Source organism: Gobio gobio (genome assembly GCF_949357685.1).
Source record: "Gobio gobio genome assembly, chromosome: 10".
Lineage (NCBI taxonomy): Eukaryota > Metazoa > Chordata > Actinopteri > Cypriniformes > Gobionidae > Gobio > Gobio gobio.
The window spans coordinates 1,409,818-1,432,744 of record NC_137116.1 but is presented as its reverse complement, the minus strand read 5'-3'; the positions used below and the strand labels follow the sequence as shown (position 1 = coordinate 1,432,744).

The window sequence follows — 22,927 nt, the reverse complement described above, 5'->3', positions numbered from 1 at the left end:
AGTGTGTGATTGGCTGTCCACTACTGATGTCACAGCTAAACTCCTAAACTCCGGATCAAAGCCTGAGTTGACAGGGAAAGCTGATGATCAGCATCATGGGACCAACAAAGCCTGAATAGATTGGTTTGGTTTTGTCAACTCTAAACTAATCCTGTGTTTGTTAAACTACCATCATGGTACAGGCCCGTGGTATTATTTTCAAAATCCTTTTGAAACCAATTTCTATACGTTTGCGTATTCAGGCCCCCAAAACTCCAGCAATGAATGGTCAAAACGCATAAAAAGTTTTCAGTTTCAGTTGAAAATTATTAAGTGTTAACACCCCCTCAGTCTAAGACGTACCTCTCCCACGGCATTGACTACAGGTAAGTGTCGAAGCCCCATGGTCCTGAACAGATTGAACACTTGAGAGACGCGTGTATTTGGAGAGACTGCATATGGACAGGGGTTCATGTAAGGAGTCACATCCTGTAAAAAAAAAGAAAAGAAAAGAGAAACTAAATGAAAGTTTAAATTAGGCTAATTATGTCTCAGAGAGACCACTGAACAAACTGTCATCACTGCATGGCTCACTTTATAACAAGAGCTCTTCAAAACTTTCAATTAACACCAATTAATAGTCATCATGCAGCAGTGTATGAACTGCTTTGAGAGTCATGGCATTCCCAGATGAGTTTTAAAGGTCAGAGGAATTTACCACAATCATGCGTGGATTGAGAAGGGCCAGGTCAAGATCGTGGATGTCAGGGAATCGTGGGTAGTCCTCAGTCATCTCTGAATGAGAGAGCCGTGGCTGTGAGGCACTCTACAAAGGGAAGGAAGAGAGATAGATAGATAGGCTGGTAGACCCTTTAGCAACCTTTATAAAAAAAATTAAAAAATAACTAACTCTTATTATGGATATACTTCAAAAGAATATCCTTGAGTGTGAATTGAATGTAATGCTTTCGGACTCTTGACTGCATGTCATTGGAATTAAATGAAAATGTACTATAGTTTAAATTCATATTAAATGCAATTCGTTGAAATACAATTGTTTTTGACACTTAAGTAGGACTGAAGTGCATCTTCATTTATTACTTAATTACTTATATAGTTAAAGTGTACTGACAAGCATTTATGGTAAAATAAAATGCACTTTAATTGCATTTCTATTGAAACTTGTCATGTATTTAAATATATTTTAATTACGCTTTTGTAATGACGAAGTTGCAATATATTTTTAAAATACATTAAAATGTACTATTGAATGACACACAATAGTCAACAATAAAGTACTTTACATGTGCGTGACACAAGATTATTAAAACAATGCTTTAAAACTTTCCATTTGACATTATAGTGCACTTTAAAAAAAAAAATATTTTAATTTTAAGCGTGTCTGACCAGATGATGCGTCCGCAGCTGAATCACCCATCCATCCATCCATCCATCCATTTTACAAGCCATTGGTCCAATGTGGCTACAGCGTAATATCATACAGCTATAAATTATTTTTAAATTTATTTACTTGTTTAATAAGGGTTACACATGTTAGTTCCAAGGCAGAGTTTAAGGTAAATATTTTCATTACTACTGGAGCTGCCAGTTTGCCATGTTTTAAATGATTATTAAACAGCAAGCAGAAACTATGCAAAAGCCCTTCCGGTGAACTCAGTGTCTGAAATCACTCACTCGTTTTTATTCACTCCTTCATTAGTGGAGTAATGTAGGGAAGAGGGAATGAGGGTATAGGGGGGCGATTTCAAACACAGCATCTGTTTAGTTCCGGTCTCTATGAAGCCCCTCCTTCCAAAAAGCACAATGTGTTCCAATTGGACAGCTGGACCAGTGTGTTGTGATTGGTCATCCGCTTCGAGTTTGGGAAATGTCATTCCCCTTTCCATAACTGCACATTTCAACACACTACTAACACAACTCAACCAAGCCTTGTCCCTTTATTTTACATATGCCTTGGGCATGGATTATTTAAATGAGGAATATTTGTTATGTGTTCGTTCCCAGAAGAAACCTCAAGAATACAATTGAGCCATTTCAGGGAGTTCAAAAACTGTGTTTACTGATATAGAGAATAACTCCCTTAGGAGTGGATTTGTGCGTTCTAACTTTGCAGACCTTTTTCATGCTCAAACAGCAACATTACAAACTAAAGGAAGAAAAAAATGTAAAAAAAGCATAATAGGACCCCTTTAATGAGAGTGGTTAATAATATTCTACCCTGCTCAAGCTGCTTTGATTAGCAAAATAGTGGAGAAAGCTATTAAGTTAATAAAATATTATATAAAAACACTGGAACAGTTATTAATAAATTACATAAAGTACATTTTAATTTTTATGTGCACTTTCAAGTAATTATAAGGCATAAACATAAGGGGACTACAGGGATGATTTGAACGCCTCAAAGAATGATGAGAGTAATATGAAGAAAATCGAGGTGGGAAATTAAGGCAAGAGAAAAGATGATGAGACAAGAAGAGAACAAACAAAAGGGAAAACGAAAGAAGAATCAAGGAGAAGGGGAATAGTAGGAGGCGTTTGATGACACTGACCGACTGGTTTTCAGCATAGCAAACACCGCGGATCAGCAAGTTGACGAGCTGTGAACGCAGGATGAGCCCGTGAAAGGTGAGCGGGCGGAACCTCTCCTCCATGGTCCACTCCTCACTGGGCGACTGGTCCGGATAAAGGTTTGGGTATGGCACATACCTGCCAACATCAACAACAGACAGCAGTCTCATGTTTAAATGCTTAAATGGGAAAAATTTATTTATTTTGCTTTTTAAAATAAAAGGCACAATAAGTGTAAAAGAGAGGAAAGAAGTGGTCATGTAACTAAATGGCTGTCTTTGGTGTAAAGCCCGGGACACCCCAAGCCGTCTGGCAACATTGGGCCGTTTTGGAGCGTCGGCCGGCTTAGTTTTTCCGGGGTGTGTTCCGCACTGTTGGCTCTAGTCGGACGGTGTCGTGTTTTTTTTGGGCTGATTCTACATGTAGAATCGGCGTCGGGCCGTCGGTGAGAGAGAAAACTCTGATTGGTGAATGAGTCATACCATATTGATATTCAATACGGTAAGCACCCGCTGCTTTGTTCACGATTTGTGTATCTGCAGGCTGCAGCATCAGTTTCCCTTTTTCAATTACGAATATAGACGAATGTATCTGGAGAAATAGACAGTTGTCTCATTTACACGCAAGCACAGAACAGTCGGCTGTAGTTCTCTCGGTGTGTTCTAGTGCTGCTTTTTTGCCCCTATGCAGGCGATGCGAGGCGACAACACAGTCATTGGCGCTAGATCTGTGACGTCGGTTTGGTGTCCCTACCCTAAGAAACGTTAAATAAAATTATAAATGGGAGCTATAAATGCTTAAAAGTGGAGACTATGGAGTATTTAATTATTTGTGTGACAATATACACTATATTGCCTATAGTTTTGGGACGCCTGCCTTTACATGCACATAAACTTTAATGACATCCCATTCTCAATGTCTTTATGGACCTTGCTTTGTGCACTGGTGCGCAGTCATGTTGGAACTGGAAGGGGCCATCCCAAAACTGTTCCCACAAAGTTGGTGAGCATGAAATTGTCCAAAATGTCTTGGTATGCTTAAGCATTAAGAATTCCTTTTACTCAAACTAAGGGGCCAAGCCCAAGCCCAACCCCTGAAAAATAACCCCACACCATAATCCCCCCTCCACCAAACTTTACACTTGGCACAATGCAGTCAGGCAAGTACTGTTCTCCTGACAATGGCCAAATCCAGACTCGTCCATCGGATTGCCAGACAGAGAAGCTTGATTCGTCACTCCAGAGAATGCGTCTCCACTGCTCTAGAGTCCAATGGCGGCGTGCTTTACACCAGTGCATCCAACCCTTTGCAATGCACTTGGTGATGTAAGGCTTGGATGTAGCTGCTTGGCCATGGAAACCCATTGCATGAAGCTCTCTACGCACTGTTCTGGAGCTAATCGGAAGGCCACATGAAGTTTCGAGGTCTGTAGCTACAGAAAGTTGGCGACTTCTGCGCACTGTGTGCCTCAGCATGTGCTGACCCCGCTCTGTGATTTTACGTGGCATACCACTTCGTGGCGGAGTTGTTGTTGTTCCCAACTGCTTCCACTTTGTTATAATACCACTAACAGTTGACAGTGGAATATTTAGTAGTGAGGATATTTCACGAATGGACTTATTGCACTGGTGGCAACCTATCACGGTACCACGTTTGAATTCACTGAGCTTCTGAGACCCAGCCAATTCTTTCACAAATGTTTGTAGAAGAGTCTGCATGCCAAGGTGCTTGATTTTATACACCTGTGTCCATGGAAGTGATTGGAACACCTGAATTCAATGATTTGGAGGGGTGTCCAAATACTTTTGGCAATATAGGGTAAACTGCATGTACTGTAGTGTAAAGTACTGTCATACAAATTCATCTTCTCAATGCTCAATGTTCTCATAATATAGATGCTTTTCAACCAGAACTGTTCTGGAGGTAAAAGGTCAAAGTTCATCCAACTGACCTCCTCTCCAGCATCTGCTGAAGCATGTCCTGCCCTTCCTCTGCCGGCTCCACAACAACCTGCTCATCACACACATTGCGTAGCTCACTTGACGGGTATGATTTCATTGACTGACACCGCCGTCTCTGCTCCCCCGCACGCGTCAACACGCTGGATTTCTGAAGGAGCACAAACATCAAGAGTGATTTGGACATTGAAATAAAACTAACATACTAACAAACTAACTCATAAACTAACAACATAGCTTTTATTAATTTAGTTTAATGTTAATTTCCACACACACACACACACACACACACAACTTTAAAATGTAACAAATGTTAATCTATTATTTTATATATTAACAACACAATAAACACACATGAATGAGTCAAAACATGCATATTTCACAAAAAGAGTAACAAGGGAAACATTCTAGCAAAGCTCAAATGGTGATATTTTTTTAAATCTTTTATAAGTTACCAAAGTACAAACTAGATTTTTTTTTCTTTTACATTTTCTGGAAAAAATCAAGTGGTTGCTTACAGTTTTTCTCAGTTGCTTTGCTATATTTCTCAGATCACAACAGAAATGTTTTCAAAACTGCTGGTCCAAACTCCACATGTAGTCAGTTATGCACATCATAAATGCAATTTCTCACTGTTTCTAGCGAATACTTTGGTCCATTTTATGCAACTGATTATGTACAATTGTCTGCCGTTTCCTACATTATCAATTGCTCATGTCATGTTGATCAAAATATATTATACCGATTCTCTGTTGCATAGTCTTTAAAATAGCCATTAAATGAAAAAATTTAACCTGTTGTCATAATCTGTCAAGTACTGTGCGTTTTCTACACACTTCTAATTGATTTTCTACTAATTGCTGAATTGCTCTCAGGTGAATGTTGACTTGACTTTTTATTTTTTCCCCCTTTGTTCCGTAAAATGGTTGTGGCGTAAAATAATGACACGCATGCACGCACGCACGCACGCACACAGAGTGTACGGTGTATGTGTGGATGACTGTTTGTCAGCCACCCCCGAAAACCATTTTTGACCCAGGAAAACCCCTGAATTTGAAACCGGTCCAATTTCTTGCAATCAATATTCCACATAGAGTAATATTTAATTTTTGTACCGTTGAAATTGATATGTTATGCTATGCATGAGCTCCTTCAACTAGACGGCTATGCTCTAAAATGGAAAGTTTTTCTTTCATGGTGTAAAACGAGAAATGAGGATCCAGCCGGCTGTGCCGTCTCTGTCATTCTATCTTTTTTGCAAGACTGCTTGGATGCTCGACGAACAATCAACTTTGAAAGTGTATGTGGCTGCCATTTCAGTTTTCCAGGCTTTTTGCAGGTAATTCATTGTGTAGTGCGTTCTGTATGAATTGTTTCGAGAAATGCATTAACTGGTTTGCAAAAGACCCACCCCATATTCTCTATGGCTCAGATCCTTTCTTCAATATAGTCCATTTTATCATCCAGCAGGCAAAAATCACAAGTCTGATCACTAAGAAGTCACACTACACCTCTCCTCAACAAAGTACACATTTCTGTACCACTGAGCGAGATGTAAAAGCAGTAGACCATTTGCACCATCTTGTGGCCAAAACACTGCACATAAATACTGGTACAAATGGTGTGACGCTGTACCTTGAATTTGATATTGTTGCTTATGAGGATATTTCCTTTCATAAACTCCTTCTCATTATCTCTGTTCTCTGTGACGACGGGGAAGGCGTGATAGACTGTGGTCCTCAGGATGCTGACCAGAGACTGAATACGGGTGTGAGGATACACATACGTCAGGTTGGGCTCCATGATGTCACTGGCTGTCAATCTAAATGGAGAGAGATTAAAAACAAAGATGACAAAATTTTAAATTGTACAAGACTATCTATCTATCTATCTATCTGAACAAATTCATTTTGAGACAAACTAAGGATTGGATGGAATTTTGAGAGATGAACAAAGGATTTTAAGTAATGAATGAATGAATAAATAAATAAACTTGAATTAATACATTTTTATGAGATAAACTAAGAATTTTAATGACTTTTGAGAAATTAACGGAATTTATTTTTATATAATAAGGATTTTTATAAATAAATGAAGAGATGAACTAAGGATTTTAAGCTATGAATGAATACATTTTTTACTCTTTCACCACCATCGTTTTGGAAAAAAAAGTTGCCAGTGTATGAATATCTGAACAGGGATACATATCAAAAGAAAGAATATATACTTTGTTCTTGTTTTGTTTTTTATTAAAAAAAAAATATATATATATATATATATATATATATATATATATATATATATATATATATATATATATATATATATATATATATATATAAAAATATATATATATATATATATAAAAATATATATATATATATATATATATATATATATATATATATATATATATATATATATATATATATATATATATATATATATATATATATATATATATATATATATATATATATATATATATATATATATATATATATATATATATATATATATATATATATATATATATATATATATATATATATATATATATATATATATATATATTCTAGCGTAATGCATTCTTTATTTATCAGCACTTGAATGTGGTTCAATTTCATAAAAAAGCTAAACATTTTGTTTTTGTCAAAGACAACATCTGGATCGGATTCAGAATGATGATCAAAACATAGATGGAGTAGATCAAGTCCATCAACACCCCCAAAGCTTGCAGTCCTATAGCTAGTCCTGGGTCAACATTTCATTCAGTAAGATTAGGCAGTATCTGAAGATTCTGTACTCTTTCAGAAGATGTCTAATAACGCCCCCTACCGTAAAATGGAAAGTGTGAAAATTCTGTCAATGGCTAGGGAAGTGGTTTCTCATAAATGACGGAAAATTCTGTGGGGATTGAACAGATGAATTAAGAGATTAACTAAGGATTTTAACCAATAAATGAATGGAACGAATGAATGAAGTGGCCCCAAAAGTATTTAGACATATGTAAAAAAATCATTGCATTACAAAATCTCATATTTTTCCTAGAATTTGGATTGTTTGACAAATAATGCTATGAAACGCTCATATTTTTAAGTGCATCTTAAAAGTTCAAATTCTGGGAACCACTGTGATCCACATTAAAAATCCACTGTGACACATGTAATAAAAAAGGTCTCACTTGTCCATCTCGACTTCGGTTTCCCACTCCAGCAGCGGGACTCCTTTCAGGTGAATGTGAATATCATATATTCCCTTATTAAAGAAATCTCCTGTCCATTTGGCCACCTGACAAAAACAATGGCAGTGAGAAGTGCATGTTTAATTGAAGAGAAAAATTACATATTATTTGTAGATTCTTATGCCGTATTAAATTCTACTCATGCTATACTGGGAAGACATTCATAAAGGATGTAGTCTGATACATTTGGACACAAACTGAACAAAAAATTGTATTTATTATCACACAAACATCCTGGATGAGGATAACCTTTAAAGTATAGATTAGTTTTACATGGGTAAAGTAATTATTACCAGAGCTTCTCAGTGATTTTAGTCCCATCCAAATGTGCCATCTCAGTAGGCTAATCATTATGGACGTCAGTAAAGATTACGGTGACTTTTACCCTCTGTAAAAAGGGTCCGGAAAAATTACCTCAGGTAATACTAAATATTTCATCATTTCCTGTTTAAAAGTAGCTTCCTGCGTTTTTTTCAAGTATGAAGGCACTTGAAAAAGCATTCAGTTGTGTTTTAGATGGTGAGACAAGTCTGTGGCAAACCTTAAGTGTTTTTTACCATTCGAAAAAAAAAAAAAAAAAAAAAAAACGGTTGAAAGCACTTGTCAGAGCGAGAGGCACAAAACTTATTTTGGTGTTAGGTAAGTGCCTATTACCAACAGAATCCAATCAGAATTTAATTAATTTAATTTAGTTTGACCGGACCTAACTGTTATATATGCGTTTGCGCATGTGATATCAGGAAGCAACTTAATACGCACATGACGACAGGGAGGTGACGGCGCTGCATAAATCGAGTTACCCTCCCTCACTGCTGCTAGTTTCCTGGGATTTATTATCTCGTGTGAATTGGCCATTAATAATACAGACGTCCTGTGGTAAAATTGCATTACTCCATCTACCCTTGTAAAACTAATCCCATCTGAATAGGGCTTAAGAATAAAAAAAAATCAGATATCAGTTATACTGATTTTTGTTTTCCTACCATCAGTGTTATCATAATGGGAAGTCCATATGTGATCTCATTGGTCGATTCAATTAAGATGACTGTCAGGCTGATGGTCATTCTAACCACACCTCCTAGGAAGGCAGCTGCTCCAATCAAGGCAAAGGTCCCCGAATAGATTTGCATGTGGAAGTTACTGCAATTACACACAGTAAAACAACATTTTCAATTTATACCAAAAGATTATGATGAATAAGATGCATTAAAATACATGTGTCCTGTTCCAAAAGGTGATCTTGGTAGTTCTTAAGACACTATAAACAGGAATAAATCTTACATTTTGAGGACATTGGCCACGAGGCGTCCAAGTGAAGCTCCACAGAGAAGAGTTGGGACAAACAGACCACTGGGGACGGACACACCATATGTCCAACAGCTCAGAAAAAAATACAGCACAAAGAACAGCGAGAGGGTGACTGGACTAAAGGTAGCTGTGAACAAAACCAGACCAAGTAGGGAGAAAGAGAGACAGAGAGGGTTAGAAAATACAGTGGTATAGTCATATATACATCTCAGGAAACTTCAACTTGAATTTTACAAACCACAACATCATAGAGGTGAGGGCTGGATATTAGTTTGTAATTTCACTATATATGTACAATAATTAAAGTCTACTATATATCACAGTCAACATATGACTTGCTGCCATAGGTTAAGCAAGGACCTTACCTCACATTTAGAAAAACTAAGCGGCATAATGGATGGAACTAGTCTCATCGTGGAGGTGAAAACAAAATCAAATTACAATTCAAAAGTTTGAGGTAAGTAGAAGTACGATTAAAAATATATACAGTACATTATTACTTTTATTCAGCAAGGCGGCATTAAATTGTTCAAAAGTGACAGTACAGACATTTATAAATGTAAAAAAAAAGTTTCTTTTTAACTTTATATTTAAAGAATTCTGAAAATTGAGCATCAAACTAGCATATTAGAATGATTTCTGAAAAATCATGTTACACTGAAGACTGGCGTAATGGCTGCTAAAAAGCTTTACATTTGAAAATGTATTAAAATACATAATTGTAAATTTGTATAATATTTCACAATATTACTGTTTTTGCTGTATCTTTTATACCCCATATATATATATAGCCTTGGTGAGAAAAAAAAAACAATTATTCCAAACTTTTGACCTGTAGTGTATTATTTTTAAGTTATTTATAAGTAATCGTGATCTCAATATTGACCAAAAGAATTTGCAAAATTGAGCAGTCCTGAAACAGGTGGAGTAAATGACAGAAATTAAATATTTTGGGTAAAGGTCTTTAAGGTTTAAAAATAATTTTCTGAAATGCCTATGGAGACCATACAGTAGGTGATGGAAAAAAGGGGTGGTATATTCAAAATAGCAAAATATGCTGTTAATTATAAAAATAAAATAAAAACATCCCCTAAGCACAGTATATTTCTGCTGTAACTTTCTTACCATTCTGGTGGAAGAGCTGGTGGATTGCCACCTCTTGAGGGTTGAAGAACAGAGTCGCCATATCATTATATGTGTTGTTGTAGCAGAAGAATCGTCGTATGGTTGAGTTCACCTCCTCATTTACAGACCCCTACAAAACACAAACCATTACTGCGCCTGCTGTCTGTCTGTACTGTCATAATGCACATGAAAAAGGACAGCTTTATAGAAATTAGAAGTTATAATCTCATAAGAATAAACTTAAGTGTGGACATGGGGAGTTTCCCAAAAGCATCGTTAACCAACTAGTACTTGATCATTTGAATTATGGCAAGACAGAAATACCAAAACTGTGTAGTTGCAAAGACTGTTTGTGAAGCCGTTTCATACCTATACATGACAACTGCCTTCTCTGGGTCAGCGACAGGGCAAACACAGATTTGAATGTTCCAGTATGATTTTGTCAAAGGTTTAATAGATATAGCCGAATCGTTGTCATGTAGGAGAAAGATTGTGTGGGTGTTTGAATCGAGATTGCGATCTTTTAACGATTAATCGTGCAGCTCTAGTATGCACAGTTTGCACACAATAAGTGCATGCAAATTTAGTATGAAAGAATGAAGCTAAAAGAGTGAAAGGAAGCTGGTCTCAGTCTGACCTGTGTTGACGTGTTGTTATTTATGGTGGAGACTAAATCTCGGCACTCCCCCAGAGTCACTGAAGCCATGAAGATCACAAGTGTGGTCACCATACATACCAACAGACTCTCCAACACCCTGCCAATAAAAGGAATAGAAAATATTGTCATATGTACTTGTCTGGGTAGTGAAGTTGTTAAGCTAAAAGTTGTTTTGAATAGTTTAATTCAATACTAAATCCTTATAATTAAGATATCTCTCTGCACCTGATGAATCTTGCTTTGGGATGAACGTTTCTCATGCGGTATTTTGCGAGCCGTTTGTTGATGCAGTTGAACAGTGCGCCGAGCAGACCTCCTGCCACACCCATTAATACAAAAAATGCCAAATCTACTGCCGTCCACAGATGACATGACTTCTCTCCATCGGTGCACTGCAGATAGCAAAGAAAAACAAATAAGGCAACACCACAAACCTGCTTCAATTTGTTTTTCAGTAATTCAATTATAATTTTTAAGTCGTTAGGAAACCGCATTCGCAAGTGATCAGTACATTATAATAATGACAGAATTTTCATTTTTGGGTGAATTAACCCTTTAAAAGTAGAAGAGGACATGAAAGGATTTGGTTCATTTAAAATGTGTCAAGTTATTACCATATTATCACCTAACTTGCATCAACACAATAAAAGGGACTTAATGTTTTATCATTCTGTAGTTGTTCTTCACCTTGAACTCTCCAAAGTTGAGCAAGCCAGGGAGCTGGAATGATCCCCATTTATTGAAGTTGATCCCAGAACGAAAGAAGTTGAGTGTAAAAGTGGCTGACATAGAGCAGAACAACTAAAAGACAAAAGAGAGACAGAAAGAGAGAATTACAATGGATAAGGATTAAGTAGCACTTTCTGAGCACACACCAAGAATACATGACCAAAACCCAACAAACATCAACATACCACTTTCCATGTGAGAGCCTGGTTCCAAAAGGATGACCCCTCCTCCAGACTAAAGAGTGTGCCCCCTATGGGTGCCCCGAAGGCAGCCGCAACTCCGGCCGCTGCACCCGCTGAAACAAAATCCCTTTTGTCCCTGAACACAACGTAAAATAATAAAAAAAAATTAGGGCAATTCTGATTTCCCAGCTATTAATACACATTTCAAGTCTTATTTTGTGCATTTAGCCAGTGCAAATTATTCTAAAGATGTAAAAAATACATTTAAAATAATGATTTATGCTGTAGAAGTATTGCTCATTCTTACTTAATGTTAACTGATGTAGTTAACTAATGTTAATAAATGAAACTGTCCAGCAAAGATACACATGCTATTGGATCATGTTAACATTTCATTCAACGTTCCCAGCTCGTGGAACGATCTTCCCACCGCCATCCGAAACGCTGATTCGTTGACAACATTCAAAAGTCAACTAAAATCTCATCTCTTCCATGAGCACTTAACCTCTTAAAAAAAAAAAAAAAAAAAAACTTCCCTTTCCTCTTTACCTCCCTACTCTAGCCTGTGCTACACTGAGAAATGTACACGGACTAAGTATTTCAGGCACTTGTTGCGCTCACCCGACTCTTCACGACCAATCGCTTATTGTACCCCCAAGTTGTAAGTCGCTTTGGATAAAAGCGTCTGCTAAATGCATAAACGTAAATGTAACATTTATACTTTTTCTATTTCAGTCAATCATCACTGGATAAAATGTTCTGTACTACAATTTTTCACATATAAAGATACCACATTACAGAGGTAAAGGGTTGCAGCCAGTGGAGGTAAATGCTGTTATGTAATCAATGATTTAGTGTTTGGTGTGACACACTGCTCACCTGTCACTGCGGAAATAGGGAAAGTGAAAGCGGATCTTCTTGAAGGTGATGCTCTGAAACTAACCAGACATACAAACATGCTTTCAAAAGATTTAACAATGACTGTGGCAGGAAAGATTCTTCTTAAACTCCAAGGACCCTGATAAGGAATGACATCAAGTATATACTTAAAATTTTAAATGTCTGTGGAGGAACTCTGACCTCATATGTGGTACCATTTGAAAGCTTAGAAGTTCTGGAGATATGCATCACTTTGCATTTGTTTTACTTATTTTTTAAGTTACCTATTAAAGTAACTTATTTACACTAAATTACTCTGGGACCATTTTGGGGGATTTCCGCCTGATCTGAAGGGAGGAATATCACCTTTATGTAATTTCCACTAGTGATGCACCGATCATGATTTTACATGGCCGATTCCGATACCGATTTTTTTCAATAAAACTGTCCGATTCCGATACAGATTTCCGATTTTTTTTTTTTTTACACAATAAAAGAACGAAAGTATACATGAACAAGATGTTAATTTGGTATTTAACAGGCTAAATTGGCTTTTGGCTAATGAAAACAAGTCTGCAATCTGAAATGAACGGACAATTGAATTGGAAAATAAAAGGCTGAAAGGTGAAATTAAAGGCAACAACTGCATATTCTGCAATCCAAATGTTACTTAAATCAGCATTTGTTTTTAAATTCAGTGTAAAGAAAAAAAGTCTTTACCAGTGAAATTAAAGAAAACCAAAGTATATAATTGTTCCAAAATGTTAAATCAAATAATGTTTAGTGCAATGAAAAAAAACTAAGATGCTACAGCAGGTGCTTTTTAAATCAAATGAAGTCAATGTAATTTTAAGGTAAAATAAAAATAATCATCCTATACAGAACTGATAGTATTTCATTTCAAAAGTGCATGCATGTTCTTCTTTAGGCTACAAAAATAAGTATTTCAGCTTTGTCACAAGTTAGTCTGTTTCGTTCTCATCCGATCCAACACGTGAGAAGCTGAGCTGAACAAACGCTTCACCATCTGCGCTTGAGCAGGACGGAGAGAGGTAAGCTCGCGCAACTTCAGCTCGTGCAGGAAAGCGGCTCTTCCTTCCCTTCAGCATATCTCATCTCCTCCCTCAGTTCTCCAGTTTACGTTTGTAACACAGTGACATGTGACATGTTCGTGTTCGCGAATGATTGCAATATAGGCGCGTATGTGCACGCGGGTGCACTTCCGGAAAAATCGGCAGAAAAATACAAAGAAATCGGCCGGTTGCCGATCGCACGCTAGAAGCAAAAACCGGCCGGTTCCGGTTTTTGGCCGGTCAACCGGTGCATCCCTAATTTCCACCTACCCAAATCTAAAGTCTCCCTATACCCATATACAGTGGTAAAAATTACATAAAACACTGCTGAAAGTGATAAATATTATAATATTATAACTTTGCGCTTTGATTTTTTTGGTTAAAAATTCATTTTTGAAAGTGTATATCTCAGGCCCTGTGTGCTCTAATACATTGAAAACAGTTTTGGTTGTTTCCGGCATGTCAGAAAACACTGGAAAAAGAATTTTGTGACACTGGAATATTGAATTTATACCACTGTATATGGGTATGGGGAGACTTTAGATTTGAGTAGGTAGAAATTACATTAAAAAATCTTGCAAACAACATGATACTGACAAAAATAGTTTTCCAGTATTTGCTGACATCAAGTGGAAACACTTTCAAAAATGAATTTATAACCCCCAACAAAAAAAAAAGCGCATTATAATATGCATTACTTTCAGCAGTGTTTTATGTAATGGGTAAAGGGTTTTCTGTAAAATGACACTGGGGTATTGCATTTATACCACTGTATAGGGAGACTTTAGATTTGGGTAGGTGGAACTTGGGGGTTTATTACAGCTCATACTTAAATGTTTATCACTTTTAGCAGTGTTTAATGTAACATCAACGGGTTTCCTGTTAAATGACACCACAATTGTGTATTTAGACCACTGTATGTGAGTATGGGAAGTTTTTCCATTTGGGTAGGCCAAATCCAGGCAGAAATCCCCAAGAATGGTCCCAGAGCTTAAAATTCAGAGAACAAAATCATCAAAGTATTGTAGGGCTGAACTGATTGTAGGTACTCTGCCCTAGTTTTTCAGAAATCCCTTTAAAAGTATACATGTGAATTAAATGTGGCACAATGGCCTTCATCATCACATTATGGTAATGCCTATCTAGTGGAAGGGATTCATCAATATGCTTATTGAGGACTGTTGGGACACTCCAGGAGCAGGATGGTTCTGTCTGGGGAGACAGCGTCGTTTGCACCTCAATGACACCATTTGATTTCACAGGACATACATGCTTTTCACTACATACTATTTATCTACTAGTGTGTTCTAACATGTAACTATGTCATGTTTGGTCTCATCTGACAGCTTATAAACTGAACTGAAAGGTGTTGAACTTAATAGATATATTAAAGTACAATCTAATGTAGAATTTAGGTACTATTGCTTAAACATGCATTGAGGGGAATATGTTAATGTACTTCTCCCCCTCTTGATCACCACCCATTTGCCATATGTTTTGGTTTCCTGTTGGTGGGTTTTGGTGTTGGTATTCCACTCATTATTAACAACGCTTTGCTCAGGGTATAAGAAGGAAAGGTAACTGTTGTTCTAGCAGAAAGGCTTTAACCCTGCCACACCAGTGCGTAACCTCATTCTACAAGAAAGGCTTTTATGGCCTCTCCTGTAGAGCAGTGCAATATTTCTTAAAGCAAAGTTTTCTATACAGTATGCTGTTCCATTCTACTTTCTGTTTATTTAAAGAGTTAACTTAATAAATAACTTTGCCTCTATTAAAGGCTTTAATAATCTTTCTTTTTACAGTGATAATGTTGAAAGCTAAAGTGATTGTGACTTAATTAAGTTAAATCCCACGTTTTCCTATCAGTTCTAAGACTTACCTTTAAAGAATAAGATGTTAAAGAATAACAACAACTTTACTGGAGTCAGATTTATTATATTGGAGTCAGATAAATAACTGAATTATGCAAGTCATCCTTCAACTGCTTGTTGTTCGGAATATTGGTTCAAAATAGCAGAGTAAGCTTCTAGCCTTACAGTATTGTCAACCATAACATATTTTCTATGGCAGATGGATTAAAGATTAGTGAAATCAGTATGTGTATTATTCAGCTCACGTTGGAAATATCAGCATATTGAGGAGTACCTGAGGAAGTCCTGCCCCTACTATCGCTCCACTGTGGATCATTGGTCCCTCTTTACCCACAAATAATCCTGAAACAAAAACAATACTGAGTCAGCCTGGTACAACTTTTAGAATACATAACACTGTCATCGGTCTGCATGGCTCTGGAAAACACCATGTAATTTATTGACATATTACCAGTATCAGGCCGGTTTTCACATATTTTTCTTGAAAATCTGAACCAAAAGGTTTTAAGTGGCAATCACCATTAATAGTCAGATAGAGCACAGAGTCAGGCTTTATTCTATTCTTTGTACTGCTAATATAGACTATGTTCCTCATAATTACCTCCAGCAACAGCAAACAGGACACCAGTGACCTTACAAATGAAGGTCCGCAGCCGCACAATTCCTGGAATCTTCACTCCGTTAAGGTAACTTTTAATTTCTGGGATACCAGAGCCAGCTGCAACAGGCTAAATACAGGAAAAAAAAATAGATTGATTATTTACCCCTCACAAACAAACAATATACAATTATGAATTATTAACTTTTTTGAGAATAGCATGCAATAACATTTTTACAGTATTTATGTAATTTATACATAAAAAATATATTTATATATAAAATATTTATATTTAATAAAAATGATATAAATATTTATACAGTATATACACATGCAAATATTCCTTAAATATACACATGTATGTGTGTGTATTCAAATATACATAATAGTTATACACAGTACGCACACATATATTATACATGTTAGAAGCAGGAAAAATGGGCAAGTTTAAGGATTTGAGCGAGTCTGACAAGGGCCAAACTGTGATGGCAAGACGACTGGGTCAGAGCATCTCCAAAACTGCAGCTCTTGTGGGGTGTTCCTGGTCTGCAGTGGTCAGTATCTATCAAAAGTGGTCCAAGGAAGGAACAGTGGTGAATCGCCAACAGGTTCATGGGTGACCAAGGTTCATTGATGCACATGGGGAGCGAAGGCTGGCCCGCATGGACGGATCAAACAAACGAGCTACTGATCAAATTACTCAAGAAGTTAATGCTGGTTCACAGTGCATTGCAGTTTGTTGCGTATGGGGCTGCATAGTCGCAGACCAGTCAGGGTGCCCATGCGGACCCCTGTCCACCGCCGAAAGCGCCAACAGTGGGCACGTGAGCATCTGAACTGAACCACGGAGCAATGGAAGAAGGTGGCCTGGTCTGATGAATCACGTTTTCTTTTACATCGTGTTAGGGTTCCTACACAATTTTAATTTCAAAATTCCATACTTTTCCAGACTCTAATTTCCAGACTTCCTACAGATTTTTCCGACCATATTTAACTTGTTCTGATAAAATGTTTTCAAATTCAACTACTAACAAGTGTTACATTCTAAAGATTTAGTATTGGCATTTTTGCCTTTTATTAGGATAGGAAAGTAGCTAGACAGGAGGTAAGGTGGGAGAGAGAGGGGGGCGGGATTGGGAAAAGTCCATGAGGCAGGACTCGAACTCGGGTCTCCCGAAGCTCAACAGCACTTCATGGCGACGCACTTACCCACAATGCTAACGGCACCGACAAGTATGTTACACTCTGAGTCAAAACCTCTATGTAGGCTATCTAATATTTAGAAATCCTATATTAAAATATTGCCTTTTGTGACCTTAACGATCAAAATGCTAAATCAGTCACAATTTTTTTTAAAGGGTTATTAATTTACCCAAAAATTTTATTTCTATCATAATTTACTTACCCTCATGTCATTCTAAACTAATAAGACTTTTGTTAATCTTGGACACATGAAGATATTTAAAGGATTAGTTCACCTCAAAATGAAAATGTCCTAATCATTTACTCACCCCAATGCCTTCCAAAATGGCAACCAACTCAGTTGGTTGCTCAAAAACTTAATTTATCTTTCACTGAAGAAAGTAAGTCATGGATATCTTGGATGGCATTGAGGTGAGTAAATGATTAGGACATTTTCATTTTGGGGTGAACAAGTCCTTTAATAAAGGGACTGAAATCTCTCAGATTTAAAATATTAAAAATGTTAATATAATAAAGTCTTATGGTTTTGAAAGACATGGGGGTGAATAAATGACAAATTTTCATTTTGGGTGTACTATTCCTTTAAGGACTCCACCATCGACTACTGTTTTATCCTCAAACCCAACTTGCTTTCTCAAACTACAAAGTGCTGTGTTGTTAACCACTGTTGAACTGTGAAAAGGAAGGAACACACACGTCTGACCTTTACTGCCATAGCTAGGCTACAAGTTTTTCATTAATTGAAAAAAACGATTGTGTATATATTTATTATATACATTTAGAAATTCTTAATTTTATATTTAGAAAATGAAATAGGGACAATAGTCTGGAAACATAAATATTTTTCCATACTCTGATTTATTTTTTCCATACTTTTCCAGACCTGGAAATTACTCAAATCAAATTCCATACTTTTCCATACTTTTCCAAACCCCGTAGGAACCCTGCGTGTATGACCAGGTGCGTGTGCGTCGCTTAACTGGGGAACACGTGGCACCAGGATGCACTATAGGAAGGCAAGCCGGCGGAGGCAGTGTAATGTTTTGGGCAAACTGCTTGGGAAACCTTGTTCTCCAGGGAAACCTTGGGTCCTTCCATCCATGTGGATGTTACTTTGTCACGTACCACCTACCTAAGCATTATTGCAGACCATGTACACCCTTTCATGGAAACAGTATTACCTGGTGGCTGTTGCATCTTTCAGCAGGATAATGCACCCTGCCAAAAAGCAAACATTGTTCGGGAATGGTTTTAGGAGCACAACAACAAGTTTGAGGTGTTGACTTGGCCTCCAAATTCCCCATATACCAATCCAATCAAGCATAGTAGGGGAAAAATACTATGGTAGTCAGTGGTTGCTCTATCTGCTTGGTTGCAAACATCCTTCAAAATATCTTCTTTTGTGTTCAGCAGAACAAAGAAACACATACAGGTTTGGAACAACTTGAGGGTGAGTAAATGATGACAGAATTTTCATTTTTGGGTGAACTATCCCTTTAAGCCCCCTGTCCGGTGTCTGGCGCAACCTCAAGCCGGACACTCATTTGTCCTCCTTTTTGGAGTTGATTCTGCCTATAAAAAACCCGCTCTAGATTCTTTATTGGGACGCAGCAGCATAGCGTCTAATGCCGTAAGATCTCTGATCAAACAAATGATTGGCTGAAAGTGTTGGCAAATAAATATTGGATATATCATTGGTTAAAAATATAAACAAACCTCCACATGCTGGCTACGTCATATCATCACGTTAACATGCCGAAACGCCAGACCTCATTTAATGCAGACTGGACAAAAGAGCACGATTTTATAGCAAAAAGCAGTAAAGATACTTTTCATGGATTTTGCATACTGTGTCGCTGTGAAGTGGACGTTAGTAGTCAAGGGAAAGCCACCATTGACCGACATGCAAGAACGGAAAAACATAAAAGTAACCGACGAGCCGCAGGTACGTCTTCCCTGCGGTCAAGCAACATCACCTCAGGATGACAAAATCTCTGCTGCAGAGCTTTGTAAAGTTTATCATGCAGTCAAGCATTACCAGTCATACAGGAGTGTAGACTGTGGAGTGAAAGTTGACAGAGAGATCTTTAGTGACTCATCTACAGCTAAGGGGATGACCTGTGGGAAAACAAAAGCCAAGGCTTTGTGTGAGAATGTCCTAGCGCCCTACTCTGTACATATACATTCAGATTACAACAAATTAAACAATCTGCCTTTTACAGTGGCAACGGACGCATCAAACAAAAGGTACGACCTAGTGTTTCCTGATTGTACTGATTTTTATAGTGACAGCAACCAAACTTCAGAGGCTATAACAAACCAGCTGCTGGCTAAACTGGAGATGGCTGGTCTTGATGTAAAAAAAACATGTCTGCATATGCAGCAGACAACGCCGGTGTCAACTATGGAAAACACAACAGTGTTTATCAGAAATTTAAAATGTCTCAGAAGGATGTGCTACCTGCAAACTGTTTAGCCCATATCCTACACAATGCAACAAGATTTGCGGCAGGCAGCCTGTATTTTGATGTTGAAAATGCTGTGTTCAGGGTTTACATTCAATTTAGCATGTCAGCAAGCAGAACAGCACAGTTGAAGGAATTCTGTGAGTTTGTGGAAGTGGAAGAATGCAATCTGCTACGCCATGTCAACACAAGGTGGTTGTCCCTGCTTCCATCTATTGACAGAATCCGGAATTATTGGAAGCCCCTGACCAGCTACTTTCAGAGTGAAGGTGAGGAGCAATGCTCCCGGTTTTTGTGGAAATGTTTTGGAGAGGAAAGCATTGAAGTGTCTGAGACATATTTTATTTTCCTCAGCCACATTCTAAAAGTGTTCTCAGACACCATTGAAGCACTTGAGGCCAAATCGTTCAGCATTACGTGCGTTTAAGGTAATGACTGAACTTAAACAGAAACTTGAGAGAAGGATCACGGACAGGTTCTTTGGCTTTACTGTGCACAGCAAACTCAAGCAGCTACCCCCCTACCTGGAAAATAAATGTGTGGTGGATTTTCTTGGTTTCTATGAAAGAGCCAAGAAATACATAAGTGAAAGGTATGACTTATCTGAGAACAGCTTTCATAGCAAAGTGGCAAAGCTTGACCTAACAACTGCTGTGTCATATGAAGAATACAGTGATGCTGTCCTGTCCAGGCCTGCAATCTGAAAGACATTGATATGGATGGACTGTATGAGGAATATGCCATGGTGGAAGCTTCCTTCACCTCTCCGGAAATGGAACAGACTCGGATTTATGAGTTTTTATGTCAGCACTATCAAGTTCAGGGTTATTTAATATGGTCTCTCATCCCGTGACGTTTTGCAGACTCTACTGTGTGCGTTCGTGTGTTTTGAAGGAGGCTTGGCTTTGGAAAGCGCTGTGAAGGGAGGGTGAGAGCTCATGCTAGCTTGCTTGCTATTGCTAGCCTCTCCGAAATTGCCTACCCTACCTTTAATGTATATTTAAATGTTCTTACCTCAATGAGCACCAGAACACTGGAGATGAATATGAACATCATATTGAGAGCCAGCAGCTCCAGTAATGAGAGAGCTAAACAGCCATTCTCACTGCATTCCTCCACAGCTAAACAACACGTCAAGGACTCCACTCAGCAAATAGTGCAAAATAACAAAACAAAACACAAAGGAGCATTGAGCAGAAAAGATACAATGTCCCACCAAGCTGAACTTTAGCTTTGTAAAGAGCCGCACGAAGAAATCCACAAACAGGCCAGTCTGAGAAAAGAGAGAAATCACAATTTTTTTATAACCATACAAACTATACGGAGATGGAAAAAAAGGGTTTAGGGTTAGTTACCTGTAATTATGCATCATTTACTGTTATTACTATAGTAAGTACATGTAGTAATGTGTAACTAGGTCACCTAAAAAAATTTATTAATATTAATATTATAAACAAACTACTGACCACAACAAAGACATTAGTTCTCATTTCATATTGCATATTCTGTGAGTGACATTTGATTTTCATCAAATTCAGTATTTACAGGATCTATAATTCTCTATAAAATGTCAAACTCTATAGTAGAAATATCAAGACAGCATAAAAATAGCTCACACCATTGTGTGCTCTAAACCCTGATCAAAATTATTTTAGATGCATAAACCAGCTGCAAAACGTACCAGTCCTGTTGATACTCCAATTGCAAAGACCAAAATCCACTTTATCGCTTCAAACTTTCTGGCTTTCTGTAAAAGAAATGAGACAATGAGCTTGGTAAACAGGGATTTAACATCATTGAATATGATACATTTTTGAATGACATTTTACCTTATTATCCAACCCCTCTATAACCTCCAAGAATGGCTCATTAATACATCTGTCATAATCCAAACTCTGAAATGTCAAATATTAGTAAAGACATAACATGCAACATTCAAATTATTCAAAAATCACAGGTAAAGACAAAAGATCATGTTTCAAGTCTCAGAATTACTTTATGTCCATTATTCACTGACCTCATAGTCTTTTCTTGGCAATATTTCATCATCATCATCTTCTCTGGTTTCACCCAGTATTGTCTAACAAGCAAAAGCCAGCAGTAAATTTAGAAAATGACATCAGATGCTTTAGAAACTAATCCCCCAATCTGATAGATTCCTTTGGGTGGTTCTCAGGGTTTCCCAAATGGGGATCTCAGTTTTCAAAATGACCAGCTGGCCTGTGATGACTCTAAACAATGGAGGGGCTCCTCCTGAGTACATTTCTGACATTTCACTTTATTACACCATGAATAATGACTGAAGCAAACGATTTATCTACAATATCTACTTTACAAAAACAAGGAACTCATTGTCAGGTTGATCCTCATAATATCAAAAAATACAAGTTGTGTCTCATAATCAAGTGAACTGCCTATCTAGACAATTTTTTGTGATATAATGCTACAATTACATGACGTCCAAATTACATGATGCCCTAATGACACATTATCCAAAACTGCTGCACTGGCCACATATCTTCAAGATAGGGAGCAGCACACAAGCTTCAGAAACATGGCAATGTTTACAGTGAATTTGGGTGGAGAATAACAGATGAAACATCATTTAACGCATTAAAAAGCACACGCGTTTCATTCATAAAGTCGCTTTGAGTAAGGAAACCGATAATAAACATAAATTAACTCATACCAGCTCCTCCGGTGTTCTTGTTTCGCCTTCATTGCAGCAGCACTGACAACACAAACAGCCTCCACAGCACGCCATCTTCAGCAACAAACCGCTACGCTAGTCCGCTCCTAGAGCGCACCCGATCACATGACCATCACACGAGAGCTACTGAAGTATTCGAGCGCACCCAGCTGCGTAGCTTTAACGCAGAAAAGCTGGATTCGTTCGGTTTCAATGTTTTTTTTATTCAAGCGCACACCAGCTGAGTAGTTTTAACGCAAACAAGCTGGATTCGATTGGATTCAATCGGTTTTTTTTTACTGAAATACAACGAATTATATTTAAATATTCTTTTAACGATCCATTTGTCCCAATATTATTAACAAATTAAGTGTAAT

General features: G+C 37.4%; 1 protein-coding gene across 1 annotated transcript in view; it reads right to left on the bottom strand.

The window, feature by feature from the left end:
- Nucleotides 1-22,666, bottom strand: part of clcn6 (chloride channel 6) — a 31,168-nt gene extending 8,502 nt beyond the window's left edge. The window contains exons 1-22 of the mRNA XM_079826242.1: nucleotides 22,551-22,666; nucleotides 21,879-21,941; nucleotides 21,691-21,756; nucleotides 21,543-21,608; nucleotides 21,068-21,134; nucleotides 20,876-20,982; nucleotides 16,197-16,323; nucleotides 15,870-15,937; nucleotides 12,652-12,710; nucleotides 11,776-11,908; nucleotides 11,549-11,662; nucleotides 11,087-11,253; nucleotides 10,841-10,958; nucleotides 10,204-10,333; nucleotides 9,052-9,205; nucleotides 8,754-8,910; nucleotides 7,711-7,817; nucleotides 6,162-6,348; nucleotides 4,520-4,677; nucleotides 2,550-2,706; nucleotides 698-805; nucleotides 343-468 (exon numbers count right to left, since the gene is read on the bottom strand). Coding sequence (XP_079682368.1) covers nucleotides 343-468; nucleotides 698-805; nucleotides 2,550-2,706; nucleotides 4,520-4,677; nucleotides 6,162-6,348; nucleotides 7,711-7,817; nucleotides 8,754-8,910; nucleotides 9,052-9,205; nucleotides 10,204-10,333; nucleotides 10,841-10,958; nucleotides 11,087-11,253; nucleotides 11,549-11,662; nucleotides 11,776-11,908; nucleotides 12,652-12,710; nucleotides 15,870-15,937; nucleotides 16,197-16,323; nucleotides 20,876-20,982; nucleotides 21,068-21,134; nucleotides 21,543-21,608; nucleotides 21,691-21,756; nucleotides 21,879-21,941; nucleotides 22,551-22,625 — 2,514 coding nt within the window. The 5' untranslated portion in view covers nucleotides 22,626-22,666. The remainder of the gene's footprint in view (nucleotides 1-342; nucleotides 469-697; nucleotides 806-2,549; nucleotides 2,707-4,519; nucleotides 4,678-6,161; nucleotides 6,349-7,710; nucleotides 7,818-8,753; nucleotides 8,911-9,051; nucleotides 9,206-10,203; nucleotides 10,334-10,840; nucleotides 10,959-11,086; nucleotides 11,254-11,548; nucleotides 11,663-11,775; nucleotides 11,909-12,651; nucleotides 12,711-15,869; nucleotides 15,938-16,196; nucleotides 16,324-20,875; nucleotides 20,983-21,067; nucleotides 21,135-21,542; nucleotides 21,609-21,690; nucleotides 21,757-21,878; nucleotides 21,942-22,550) is intronic.
- Nucleotides 22,667-22,927: the final 261 nt, after the last annotated feature.